General features: G+C 39.0%; 2 protein-coding genes across 2 annotated transcripts; one reads left to right on the top strand and one right to left on the bottom strand.

Annotated features, from left to right (window-relative positions):
- The first annotated feature begins 15 nt into the window (after positions 1-15).
- LOC133533248 (growth hormone-inducible transmembrane protein-like) lies at positions 16-8330 on the top strand. Its single transcript, XM_061872202.1, has 8 exons — positions 16-201; positions 287-493; positions 587-692; positions 1063-1204; positions 4062-4237; positions 6639-6799; positions 7354-7486; positions 7731-8330. The coding sequence occupies exons 2-8, from the start codon at positions 298-300 to the stop codon at positions 7816-7818; spliced, it is 1002 nt and encodes a 333-aa protein (XP_061728186.1). The 5' UTR covers positions 16-201; positions 287-297; the 3' UTR covers positions 7819-8330.
- A 1331-nt stretch (positions 8331-9661) lies between these two features.
- On the bottom strand, positions 9662-14015 carry LOC133533245 (uncharacterized). Its single transcript, XM_061872198.1, has 2 exons — positions 13907-14015; positions 9662-13684 (listed from the first exon to the last, which is right to left on the bottom strand). The coding sequence occupies exons 1-2, from the start codon at positions 13949-13951 to the stop codon at positions 11930-11932; spliced, it is 1800 nt and encodes a 599-aa protein (XP_061728182.1). The 5' UTR covers positions 13952-14015; the 3' UTR covers positions 9662-11929.
- Between the last annotated feature and the right edge of the window lie 8 nt (positions 14016-14023).

Here is a 14023-nt window from a genome sequence, read left to right as displayed (position 1 = left end):
GTCATTAATGTCAGTATTTTCTAGACTAGACCCGCAAGATAAATCGCAAGTTTTTCCATCAGTTGTTTTGTTTCACAAACAGCGGCCGGATCCGCCGGATAGTGAGCCGTCAAAAAATATACTACGTCGCGACAATTACCAGTTTTTTTAAAAGATTTTATAACATTGAGACCCTGTGTTAATATCTGTGGAAACGTACACGTAAGTTTTCTTTCACTCAAGAAATTTCTCGGCCTTACGTCAGTTTATGGTGTAAATTTGATTGATCTATTCTTATTTCATGCAGGTTGCATCACGATGTTGTCTCGCATGTGTGTTGCTCGTTCGTCGGCCACTGTAACTCAAGTTTTTAAGGCTCCGGTTCCGCAAAAATTGGTGCCCAAGAATTATGTTATCACTATTAGAAACTACGCACGTGAACCGCGCTCCCGCGTTGCGACCAGGACTCAACCGACACTGTGGGAAAGGTTAATGGCTCCTGCAGGTCCTAACGGTATATACGAAATCTCTGCTCATTCCATACATATATTAACACAACATAAGCATTATGTGACTCTTAATATAATATCTACTTCTTTATTTTCAGCTTTCGGCATTGGAAAAGGGGCTCTGGCTGGTGCATCAGCTGTTGGTCTGGGTGCTCTGTGTTACTATGGCACGGGCGTCAAACCAGGCACCTTGCAGGAAGCACAGTGAGTTGTTTGTTTGAAGTTACTAATATGTTATCTGTAAACAAACCTAATCGAAAACAACAGGGGAAACTATAAATAGAACAGCTGTAATTGTTGTGAAACTTGTTTTCTTACATTGATATTTAAATAAACCCAATATAAACCAAAATAGATGCTAAGAAAATGATTCTAATCTCTCAAGTGGTTGAAAACCTGATTGTAATATAAAGCAGACATTTTTGGTTAAACTATAATGCCCAAAGCAGCAAATTGTGGTAACCCCTAAATAATGAATAGCTGCCAAATGCTGGGCTGAAACATAATTCTAAGAATATGGTGATCTAAAACATTTTAAATCTAAACATGTGGTTTACAAGTAGCCTGTTTTCAGCCTCTGGCCACAGTATGTTAAGGATCGCATCAAGACAACTTATGGGTACATTGCGGGCTCACTCGTCATCACAGCTGGGAGTGCCATCACAGTATTCAGGACACCTGCTCTACTAAATCTTGTTGCTCGAAATGGATGGATGGTAAGTATTCAGACAGTAAAAATTTGTCAAACAAATACCCCCTTATTCATAAATGTCTACTAAAGTTAACAAGCCTTTAATAATCGTTTGTCCCTTTCCAACATATTGGTATGATGGAAAGGGACAAACAATTATAGCGGCTTGTTAACTTTAGTAGACATTTATGAATAAGGGGGATAGTATATACAGTTCAATAATAGTATTCAGTTTTAGCTTGTGTCATGATGACAAAGAAACCTATGGACCTATTCAAGTACTAAAAGTATCATATCATGTCATTTATTCCATTGAAATCATGTTCATTTGTACATTTACAACAACATTGACAACATTTCAAAATTTGTAAAGTGGGCTAAATCGAAAACCATTTTGGAAAATATACTTCTCCTGTACTGTAAAGATATCTTAATTCAAAACGCAAAACTCTCTTGCGCACGGTTGCTTAAATAAAATAATAAATTGCTTAGTCCAATAAATATGTCTTGAGTTAAAAACAACATAATTTTTTAAAGGAGAATAAAAATTATTTAGTTTTATCTTTACAAATTTTTAAAGCGAATGGTAGTTATTTAAGATATTAATTATTCGCCGCAAGAAAAAAAGTCTAAGAAAGAGATATAGCATGCTCTTAAAAACGGTTTTATCTTGAGTAACTCTACCTCAAACCAAAAAATATAACCAAATTCCAAAGAAGAAGCACCAAAATTTTCCTTTGAGACTTTTAAGTTTTTAGGCAAGAGCGATTAATTCTTGGTTTGAGACTTTTAAGTTTTTATACAAGAGCCATTAATTCTTGGTTTGATGTTTTCAACCTACAGTCAAGAGCCAAAGCTATTTCAAAGAAGAAGCACCAAAATTTTCCTTTGAGACTTTAAGTTTTTAGACAAGAGCGATAAATTCTTGGTTTGATGTTTTCAACCTACAGTCAAGAGCCAAAGCTATTTCAAAGAAGAAGCACCAAAATGTTGCTTTGAGACTTAAGTTTTTACGCAAGAGCGATTAATTCTTGGTTTGATGTTGTCAATATACAGTCAAGAGCCAAAGCTATTTAAAAGTAAAAGCACCAAAACTTTGGTTTGAGACTTTTACATAAAATAGTATCAATAAATTTGATGAAGGAGACAAAAGCGCTGGTGGCCTAGCGGTAAGAGCGTATGACTTGCAATCCGGAGGTCGCGGGTTCAAACCCCGGCTCGTACCGATGAGTTTTTCGGAACTTCTGTACGAACATCTGATATTCACCAGTCGCTTTTCGGTGAAGAAGAAAAACATCGTGAGGTAATCGGGCTAATCCCAATAAGCCCCTCTAGTTTAACTAGTGCCTACGCCAATTCTCGGGATTAGTTTCCAAGCGGACCCCAGGCTCCCATGAGCCGTGGCAAAATGCCGGGACAACGCGAGGAAGAAGAAGAAGATGAAGAGGATTATTGAAAACTACAAAGATTTCAACGAATGACGAAAACCATGCTGGTTTAAGAAAATTCATTCTTTATTCAAGACATACTAAACTTGGCGTTAAGAGATTTCAGCTCTAGATATAAATAATATCATATTTCACATTGAGTAACGCACTCTTGAACCAATGCTTTTTCTTGTTTTTATGGAGAAATATAATTATCAATTCAATTATGACTATCTAAGCCCCAAGAAACAAAGTTTCTTGGCACGAGTTCTTTAAGTATTGCACTAAGACAGTTAGGTTCAATTTAAAAAATACATTACTTAAAACAAAACGTAAACGCTCTTGGTGAGAATAATGAGCTTTTTAAAAAAAAACTTTTTATAGCTCGGATAGAGAATTAATTTTTTTAGCTTAAATAATAAACTTTGAAATATTTTATATCTTGACGCAGGAATTTTATTGTTTCCTTATATAGGAAACACAAAATGTCTTGACACAAGAGTATTTACTTGGCTGGAGAACTATTTTTTTTCTGTGTATGTAACTAGTTATTTTATTTTATTTCCATTCATTTCTTAGAAAATCGCAAAAAAGTGTAAAGATAAGATAGATATGTTTATTTTCAAGTAGGCATATTACAATGCACTTATGAACGTCAAATAAAGCTACACCTGCTCTACCCCTACACCTCTGACCCCAGAAGATTTAAATCCCCCCTCAATTGGAGGAGGGTATCCCAATATGAACTGGCAAGAAACTCAGCGGGACACATCGTTTCATAACATTACATCTTATAATTAACATGCATTAAATAAGAAAAAATACAATTTAGATTACTATAGAAATCATATGTAAACTGGAACTTCGATGTCATTACTATGGTTGTATAAGAAAAAAATATTTTATGTATATAATTTGAATTGTGTTGGGTTGTGATAGACTTATAAATTTCAAATGTCATTGTCACGTCTTTGTGTTTTACGTTTATTCACAGGTTCTTTCTTTCAATATAATATTATTAGAGCTTTTCAGCCGTAGTAATGACATCATACTACACTTACGACCCTTTGGTATTCGCCACTTTTAGATTTGATAGCTTTAAATGAAAAGTTTGTTTGAAAGGTGAAATAAAAAAAACATGTATACATTAGAATTTCATTTTCTTCAATACATGACATAAATAGCCTACATGAAAAAATTAAATGTTGTCAATTCACTTGTAATGTTATAAAAAATGTAATATAATACACAAATTATATTTTTTTACTTTGATGCTAAACTGGCATATACAAGATTCTACTTGTCATACTTCGTAATGCTTACTATTTCTGATTCAGAAATTTTAAATTGTAGTTTTGTTGGTACATTTGTATTTATACAAATCTATTTGGCCTAACAAAAAATATTAATAAATCTTTGTATATGTGCTAAAACTCATGTGTTGTAATTTCCCAGTCAATAATCATGACCATGGGCCTCATGATTGGATCGGGCATGGTCGTGCGAGGCATGGAGTATAAGCCAGGCTTTGGCCCCAAACAACTGGCCTGGATGGTGCACACTGGCATCATGGGGGCAGTAATTGCACCTATCTGCTTCCTGGGAGGCCCTGTTCTTTTGAGAGCTGCTTGGTAAGTTAACTAAATTATTAATTTGTTTATGCAACCGTTGTATAAGAAGGGTCAAAAGAGGCGAGTGAAACGAGTTACAATGTGAGCCGGAGCCAAACATTGTAAAGGAATACGCCATGAGCATTTTTACACCCACTTATACAACATTGCATACAATACTTTTCCTATGAGTCAACAAAAATAAATCTTAATTTAGGTAAAAAAAGCAAAAGTATATAGCTAAGATACGCGAGCATACCTTGTTACGCGCCCAGCCCGCCTCGGCCCGACACCTTGTCGTAACTCATGAGGCCCTGGTACTTGCTCTTTGCTAAATTAAATTTTTGGACAGTTTTTCTCGATTTTGGCCACAGTAGCCTATGGAGACTAACAAGCAACGCTAAGCGGTCTTCATAGTTTATGGGTGTTACTATATTATGCAACCAAATGAATATTTTGTAAGTTGGCAGCAATGCACTTAGTTTGAAACTGTATTAGTTTTGATTTTGTTAGGTTGGTTGCAATATGGACAAAACTTTTAGTCATAACTTTGATATGCATAACAACTTGTAATAATTATCATTGCGCATACAAATGAAAAGTCATATTATATTGTGTCATACATTTTTAGCCATAATATTTATTAACATACATGCTCAAAAAATATATGACAACTGCTATATGTCATATATTTTTTGTGCATACCTAACGAACCTAACCTAAAATTTTATGCGAATTAAATTTATGACTATAAAAATTATGACATAACTCATTTATGACAAAAACCCAGTTATGCTTAGGAATAAATCTGACAAAAGATTTTTATGACTCCCAATTGTATGCATAAAGTGTTATGACAATTAAAAATATGACGAAAGTTGCTATGCGACCAGAGGGAATCCCCAGTAACGTTATAGCGATTTTAAAGCACAAGTGCTGTTATGAGGAATAGACAATATAGACTTGAAACCTTATATTCGTGTTAATGAATGTATAAATGACAGATAACAGTAGAGGAGTAGGAAAAATACTATAAAAAGATTGAGTATTTAAAACACGACATGACAACTATTTGGGAGCCTTTAGAGAAATCCTTCATTGAATAAGCTAACTGTTTGGAATTTGGTTCTAAAGGATTAACAACTACTACTGGACAAATTTTAAATAGATTAATCATATACAGTGTGGAAATAGTACATTATTGCCGAGGCCGGGATAAGAGTAATTCGTGGATGAGTGTTAGTTTTCGTCCGACAAAAAAGACGAATCCACGAATTGCTGTTCCTGCCGAGGCCTATATAATGCTTTTCTTCAAACATGCGAGGACATCAGGTAAAATAATGTAAGCATCAACCAGCACTGAAATGGAACCTTCACATTAAAAACGTCAAAAACAATTTCCCTCTTCAATTATTTTTTAAACCGTAAAGGCACAACTATTCTGCCATTCAGTACCATTCAATATTTGCTCATTATATATAATTGTGCAATATAAGCTGTATTTGTATGCATGAGATCCTTAAAAAAAACATAAAAGTTGTATAGTCTTTGATTTTATTAAGCAGTATTCGCACGATCATACACAACGGTCTTACACGACTCTATCCTATAGCTTGAAATGATACTGACCGGGTCGTGTAGACGCAGCCTGCGGCTATATTAATTAGTAAAAAACGATATAGGAATAACTTCCTGTCCGCTAAAACACGACAATAATGGTTTTTTTTTTTTGAGTTTGATATATTTTTGCTACAATAAGTTGAACATTTCCGAGCATATTGGAGAAAAAGTATGTTTTGTATCTTTTTAAAAATAAAACAAAGTTTCCTTTGAGTAAAATGAGCTAGCTTAAGGTTTAAATGCACTTTCCCTCCGGATATATATAAACTCAATTATATGCTAGGACCAAATGCTTACATATTTCGGACACCTCTCACATCGCGTAAAGAGTAATAATTATGGGCACAGTTGAAGGTACGAGACCGCAGGGCCCTTTCCCTACCAGATAGTGTGGTCAAATTATGTAAGTGCTGCATAGGTGCAGATGCAATTAAAAAAACAAGGCCATGCCTTGGCGAGGAACAGAACCCTATGGAGGAACCTGGTCTTCAACGGAAGGACATGAAGTCACGTTCCTCAGTATCGAGGGACCGATAAATAAATGCTCCAAAATTATTGACACGAATTCATAGCATCTTTACTTTAGGCACTATATGTACTCAAGACACCCAATTCCAGCCACTTGATTGGTCCAGTAGCTGGAATTGGGTATCTTCATCTAGATTCAAGAAATTTGAATTTTTTGTACATTAAATAGGAGTGCTAAGTTGTTGATGTGGGGCTGGCAATGTATCGTTCATACACACCAAAGTGGTCTCCAATAGGTTTTCAATGAAGCATACTCGTGCATACGTGTTTGCAGGTACACAGCGGGCGTAGTGGGCGGGCTGAGCACGCTGGCGGTGTGCGCGCCGTCGGGCGAGTTCCTGAACATGCGCGCGCCGCTGGCCATGGGGCTCGGCGCCGTGTTCGCCGCCTCGCTCGCCGGCATGTTCCTGCCGCCCACCTCCGCGCTCGGCGCCGGTCGGTACCTGCACCTGTACCTACCATCAGCTGACTAAATATTTAGGCATACTTCTTGAAGGGAGCCCCCGAACATGGCGGGAGGATCGCCCTCAAAGTAGACCCCGGGTGCGTTGGGACGTCGACATCAAAAAGACTGCGGGGAAGAAGTGGCACCTGGTCGCACAGAACCGTGACGAGTGATGTAAAATGAAGGAGGAAGCCTACACCCGAAGGGTAGAGACGGGCTAAAGAGACAGAGAGTTGGTGAAGAATACAAAATGACATTATCAACCAAAAGATACCACATTGTCGGTTGATTTCAAATTGAAGCTATTCCATATAGCTAATAGCGCTTTATTGACAACCGACAACAAGTACCCTTTTGGTTGAGGATGGCAAATTTGTTCTGTCCTAATGGTAATAACTGGGAAAAACCGTTATCTTAAACATGGTCCAAAGGGGCTTGACCCACTATACTTAGGGAGATAGGGAGTGGTAATACCCCGATTTTCTTCATAAGATAAATGAACTTTCCGAAAAGAAACGATGACCAGGTAATTTTATATTTCCAGGTCTATATTCGCTGAGCTTGTACGGCGGTCTGATCGTGTTCAGCGGCTTCCTCCTGTACGACACGCAGGCCATCATCAAACGAGCCGAGATGCACCCTATGTACGGCATGCAGCCCTACGATCCCATCAACTCGTAAGTACATAATTGTAAGGCCTCATTTGGGATTGCTACATGGTTACGTAATTAAAGATTTTAAATTATAAGTATCCACGCAGTCGCACACTTCTAAAGCAATCTTAAAGATGCATCACGCTCAATCACTGTAAAAGTACCGACTTATGTTTAATTATTTGTGTATTTGTGTGTGTTGCATCTATAAGATTACTTTCTATTGAGTGTAGATTTGACAGTCTAAATATACGTTTTTTTTTTACAGGGCGGTGTCTGTGTACTTAGACGTCCTGAACATCTTTATGCGCATAGCTATGATCGTGGCTGGCGGCGGCGGCAACAGGAAGAAGTAGACGGCATACTTACATGTAGCCAAATAATAAATTATATATAATCCATGCTTACCACCAATGTTAATTTTCGAAGTAAAAATAAATTACGTAGTTAAATTCTTCGTAAAAAATCGACTCCCTAAGTAAGGAGGCTTCGAACGATGTGATATTTACTTAGATAAGTTTGGACTTTGTAGGTATTTTTAAGGATAGAGCGTAGCCGTAGAGATATTTCAACATATTCTAAATAACCTTTTAATTTCTACTACAATATCATTTGTGACGTTTTAAGACAAACCGCACCTTGTTAGATGTCAATAAGGACAATTTCTAAATGCGTCTTCATACATGTAGCGCCTTAATGACAAGTGAGGAAGTGGTACCTGTTGACTAAAAACGATGCATGTAGTCTATTTATAGCGGAAGAAAATAATGGCGAAATGTTGAGCTGTCTCCCCGGGTACATGCAACGGGGTCAAATGTTTTAGCGACGGATCTCGCTTTTATGAATAAATTATCCAGTAACTTATTAATTGTTGTTTTATTCCTATTCCATGGAAAATAATTCGCGTGTAATATTTACGGTACCATATCGGACTCACGGTTACGTTCGGCGGTGTTAACATAACCGGCCCGCTTCAAGGAACAAAGGCATTCTCTGACAATCTCGCTTGCTAATGCTGTTAACCCTTTACCAGGCTGACAGTTCAGAAATGACAATGGAATGTCAGTCTTACTCATCTAAAATAGAACACATGTTTGAAGTGCTTCATGTGGGAAATATATATCCCTTAGCCTGGTAAAGGGTTAATGTAAACATTGGACCAGGAATGCGGGCCACTATAACCTTGCAGGTGCCTTGCGCCGACTTTCGCCAGTAAAAAAAGAACATTAGAAGTCTCACGCAATTTCATATTATATATTAGTTTCTCATTGTATATTAGATTCAGATATTAGGATAAAGGTTAACGCGTGCCATTATTTTTTACTTAAGCATCATGGTGTAATAGTCCATATTTATAGAGTCTGTGCGGAAAGAGAAGACTCGTGGAATGTATTGGGCCCCATACATTCCACGAGTATTCTCTTTGCGCATAGACTATAAGATTTTACTTTACCTGGAGTTTGCGCAAAGGTTCTTTTCAACTAGACCAAACTTATTATTTATTTATTATTGTCAATGTATCGCCACGTCTAAAAATATCGATATAGACAAAGTGCCAAAAATATGTATAAACCACCTTAATACTCGTATATGGGCAATAACATAGAGAAGTAAGAAGTAATAGAGTGCAAAAAGTCTAATGCTCAACGAGTTTCAGCTAATATTATAAACAGAGTAAGTGTAGGAGTTGAAAATAGGGTTCCGGTTACTCTGGTTATAATATTAGCGGAAACTCGTTGAGCATTAGACTTTTTGTTTGCCGCGATATCTATTGTCGAGTAGCAGAAAGCGAGAGTTACGCTACTCGATGCTAGATGTCGACTGCGTATATATTAAGCATTTTGGTACCAAAACTGATGTATGGAGTGAGCACTCTATTACTTCTTATTTCTCTATGGCAATAATAATCGTACTAACAGCAACTGATTAATTGATCATCGATGGAACTTATGTCTTTGTAATAAGGTTACGCATTGTAAGTATCTGGACCGTGTATAATAGACAAAAAGTTACTGACATTTTATAGCTCTCAAATAAGAACAAAAATATAATTAGTGTACCAAATGTAAAACAACAAAAAGCCGAAATAAAATTAAAAAATATTGAGATTGTCATTTCTCTCCTGTCAGCGTAATCTTCCTGATTGAAAAATGCTATAACTACCTTTAATCATGTGATAAAATGAAAAAACTGAGTTAGTTCCTGTTCAAGCTATAATAGTTTATTTTTCATTCAGCGATAATTAATTCAGTAAAATATTGATTCAAAAATATAATATACAATAGAATGGATATCATTGTAAAGCACTGTAGGCCACAAGCATGTAAGTACTTGAAATAAGAGTCAATATTAAGGTACGAGATTTATTCTTATAGGTATTATAGTTCGGCGGCTTTTTTCGAAATAGTTTTGGAATAATTTGATAAGCCTCGATAGTTCACGTCGTCGACTAGATTTACTCTCACATCATGGTATCGAGTAGATATTTTACAGAAGTAAATATGAGAGAAAGACCATAAAAGCAATATAAAGCTTGTGTCGTATGTGCACGGATTTCACACGTTGTCATATTATGAGCATTTACATTTTTTGTTGAATCAATGGAGTTTCGTCCCTTACCCGATGCATTCTTAAAAATTAAATTGCATGCATTCATAGGCGTTCTAAACATGTATATGGCGAAAATTTATTTAAAATAATACACAGTAAGTTATTTATGAATTCACATATCTGATAATATTTTATTTATGACATGAATGTATCAAACCAGGGACAAAACGGGGAACTTATTAAAACTCAACTAATTAACCTTTTCGTCTAGCTGCACGGTTCGATCGATCGATTTTATATAGAACGAGTTAGCCAATTCCACGCCCAGTTACCCGTTTCGATGTGTTTTAGGATGGTATTCTACCTGTCCAATTTTTTGGTCCGATATTTGCATCTCACATTTTGCTTATTAAGAGAGTGTGACGCAATGCACATTGGACAAAGAAATTGGACAGTTGGAATACCATCCTTAGATACCTATTGACGAAAATCAACCACTTCCTAGTATATAAATGCGAAAGTGATAAGGATAAGACGTAATACCGAGCGATATCTTCTATTGTGCTAAGGTATTGTTAGCTAACTTAAAAAATCTATCACAACATAGTCAACAAAATTACGTAGTACGTCATATAAAAACGAATATAACAGATAGATGCAAAAATATCACAATGTCAAAATAAGTTCTTTGGAATAAAGGCTTCGGTTTTAAAAAGATCCGCTAGTAGTCATCAGTATATAGTATTGTTTTAGCATTAGCAAAGATAATTTGATATAGAGGTGGATTGTCAAAGAAAACTTTGTAGCCACAGTAAATTTACTGCCATCTTTCGACACATGATTAAAACCTTTAGAACGCCATTTGACTAAAGTGGCGCCACTATTTGATACTTAACAAATTTAACACATATCAGTGAAACAATAAGGATCAAAGTCAAATGGCGTTCTAAAAGTTTTAATTATGTGTTGACAGATGGCAGTAAATTTACCGTGGTTACAAAGTTTTCTTTAACTATCCACCTTTATTTCAAATTCTCTTTGGCATTAGTAACCAACGTAAGGTTTAATGGATCTTTCTAAAACTGACCCCTAACTTAGTAAATACATTAAGTTACGTGTTAATCAGTCCCTCGTAAACTAACTAATTGCTTACACAATTGTAAGTACATTATTATTTAAATTAAAAATTACATTCATCAGAATATTTTGAAATTTACTAATTAAAGTAAACAGATTCCTTAATGATAGACATAAATACAATTTAATACTTTGTAGTCGATTTAAATTTTTGAACACCTCAACAGTTTTAAACCTGTGTGGTCTCTAATAAAATCTCTATTCCAAAAGGAAGTTTAACAAGTTGAAATTGTTTATTCAAAAGTTTAATTGAGGGCGGAAAATTAATCTCAATTAACAGATTTTTAGAATACTGCAGTCTACACAAAATTAGAATAACACTGCGCGAATACCATGTAGCCTTGACTGTTTTTCCATTTATTAAAATATACGTTTGCTTCTCACTTTCACAAAATTTCCGCTAGCTTCAACATCTTCTTTTAGTACAGTCAAGATTTTTAATACGTATAATATTTACTTACTTAATTAGGCGGGTCCACACAGAGCGAGCATACGCGCGCGGCAATTTCCTCACGCACAAAACGGCCAGTGTAGACATGCCTCGGAGGAAATTGCCTCGCGCGTATGCTCGCTCTGTGTGAACCCACCTATAGAGCTAAATTTACAACTGTATACATATTGTGACCTGTACTGATGCAAATTTTATTGCACGTCCGTACCTATCAACTTAGCCACCACGGTTCCATTATTGAATGTACATAATAGAATATCATAGTCTCTACTAGTGTTACAATTCGATAAATACATATTACGAAAATACACTATGAGCGAGAGGCAGGTTCACGTGGTGACGTCACCTTTGTTCTGGTGTTTGAGATAGATGGCGTACATATGGCGCGCCTGGTTGAGCACGCGGTTGACGTTGTGCTTGCGCACCATCTTGTCGAAGTGCATCGCCAGCTCGTTGTAGTCCATGCGGTTCCGCATGACGTAGTGGCGGTGCTGCAGCAGCACCGTCAGGCACAGGAACATGAGGAAGGGGTTCCCGCCGCCGAACACGCTCGGCGGCGGCAGCCCGCTTATACTTTTAACGCCGTCACCCGCGGCAAAAGTCTTCTGAACGGGCGGTTTTAAAGCTTCATACTTTTTTTGGAAGTTGTTTATAGTCGACGCGACACTGTGCAAATTCGTCGGCTTCGCATTCAACAGCGACTCGCAGTTTCTCTTCGCATTTTCCAACTCCTGCGACATATTCGAGAAGAATTTGTGTGATTTCGAGACGCCGTCGTCTGTGGCCGTGGGGGTCTGCGCGTCGTGGGGCGGGCGGGGCGGGCGGGGCGGGTCGGGCGGGCGGTGGCGGCGGATGGGCGTGACGGACTTGCGGCCGCCCTCCTCGAAGATGTCGGCCGTGTCGTCCAGCTCCAGCTCGGGGTGCTCGTCCGGCGTGTGCGGGCACGAGGCCGCCCGCGCCGCTCGCTTGTGTAACGGGTTCTCCCACAGGTAAATATCTTCCGCGCTCCGGGCGTTCGACTTTATCGTATCCATGGGTGACCGCTTTGCCGTTTCCCCGACTTCCGTTTGAAGCTCTAGTGTGTCCTTCGTCTCCCGCTTGCTCCGCTCGTCCCCTTTCTCCTCGGTGCTGGTGGAGTCGGAGGGCGAGTCGATCATGCTGCACCGGTTGACGTACGAGGGCCCGAACACCTGCCGATCCAGATGCTCGAGTTCCAGCCTCAGCTCGCGCGTCATGGAGGTGGTCATCGGGTAGTACTCCTGCGAGTCGTCGGGGCTGCTGCCGTCGTTGGCGTCGTTGTAAATGCTCCTATTGATTTTGTTTAGGAGGGACTCCTTGACGCTCGGTTTACTAAGGTCACTTTCGTCCATAGACATTTTGTTTAAAGTGATTTTGGGGTACGCCTTACTGGTCTCTATGACCGAGTGTGCTCGTTGTAGTTTTTCCCGTCTGATCGGATCAGGTTTGCTGCTCGTCGCGAAATTCAAGAATTCGTTTAGGTTTTTGATCATCTTCACTTTCGGCCTGTTGTCGGGATCTACGTCGTTGAGGCCATCGAACTTGTTATTGTGCACGGATATTTTGTCTCGCAGCAATCTTATTTGTCCCCCTAACGTCGTATCCTTTCCATCCGGGTGCGCTTTTCCATTGACGACGCTCCCGTTGCTGGCGCGGATCGGATCTCGTTTCTGAGAATCTGGCGAGCTCGTCATATTTGGCTCGGGAAGCTTGGATTCCTTAGAATCTTCACTCGTATCGACCTCATTGTCGAGTTTGGCTTTGATAGTTTGCAAAGCGGCGTCGTCGAGACTCTGGAACTCCTTGGCGCGTTTGAGCGAGGAGTCCTCCAACGTCGCGCTCTCGTCGAGACTGTGGTTGTGCGGGCGCTGCGTGGCCAGCGTGGGCGCCTTGACGCTGGCGAGGCTGAAGCTGGAGCTCTGGCGGCGGATGGCGCACAGCTTGGTGTAGGCGTTGTCGCGCGGCGCCTTCACGAGCGGGCTGAGCGGCGGCGAGCCCGGCTCCGCGCGCTCGGCCAGCGGGAGCTCGCCTGCGGGCGTGCGCTGCGGCAGCGACGCCCAAAGCACCTGGCAACGAAACGGGAGCCCTTAGTATTTCCAGTTTCTGCCTTCGTAGCGAGCTAACCTTCGTTTGTAACCGATGCTAAAAAACATACTGCACTAATAATGAAGTGAGAGCATTACATACAACTTTAATGTGAAAATTCGCCAGGGATGCTCCTTTAAAAATCCAAAATTAGATATTTACATTAAGTAGGTCACTTGTTTTCTCTGTTAAATAAGACCCACCTCGAGCATTCGAAGCGCGTCATCGAACGCGAACTCGCGTTTCATCTCGAGCAAGAGCCAGCGGTAGCAGAACAGCAGGTCGTCGGCCTGCTGGGACTTCAGGTACGCGTAGAAGTC

Source organism: Cydia pomonella, unplaced genomic scaffold, assembly GCF_033807575.1.
Source record: "Cydia pomonella isolate Wapato2018A unplaced genomic scaffold, ilCydPomo1 PGA_scaffold_143, whole genome shotgun sequence".
NCBI lineage: Eukaryota > Metazoa > Arthropoda > Insecta > Lepidoptera > Tortricidae > Cydia > Cydia pomonella.
Note: the sequence above shows the minus strand (reverse complement) of the source record. Positions and strands in the feature narration are given on the sequence as shown.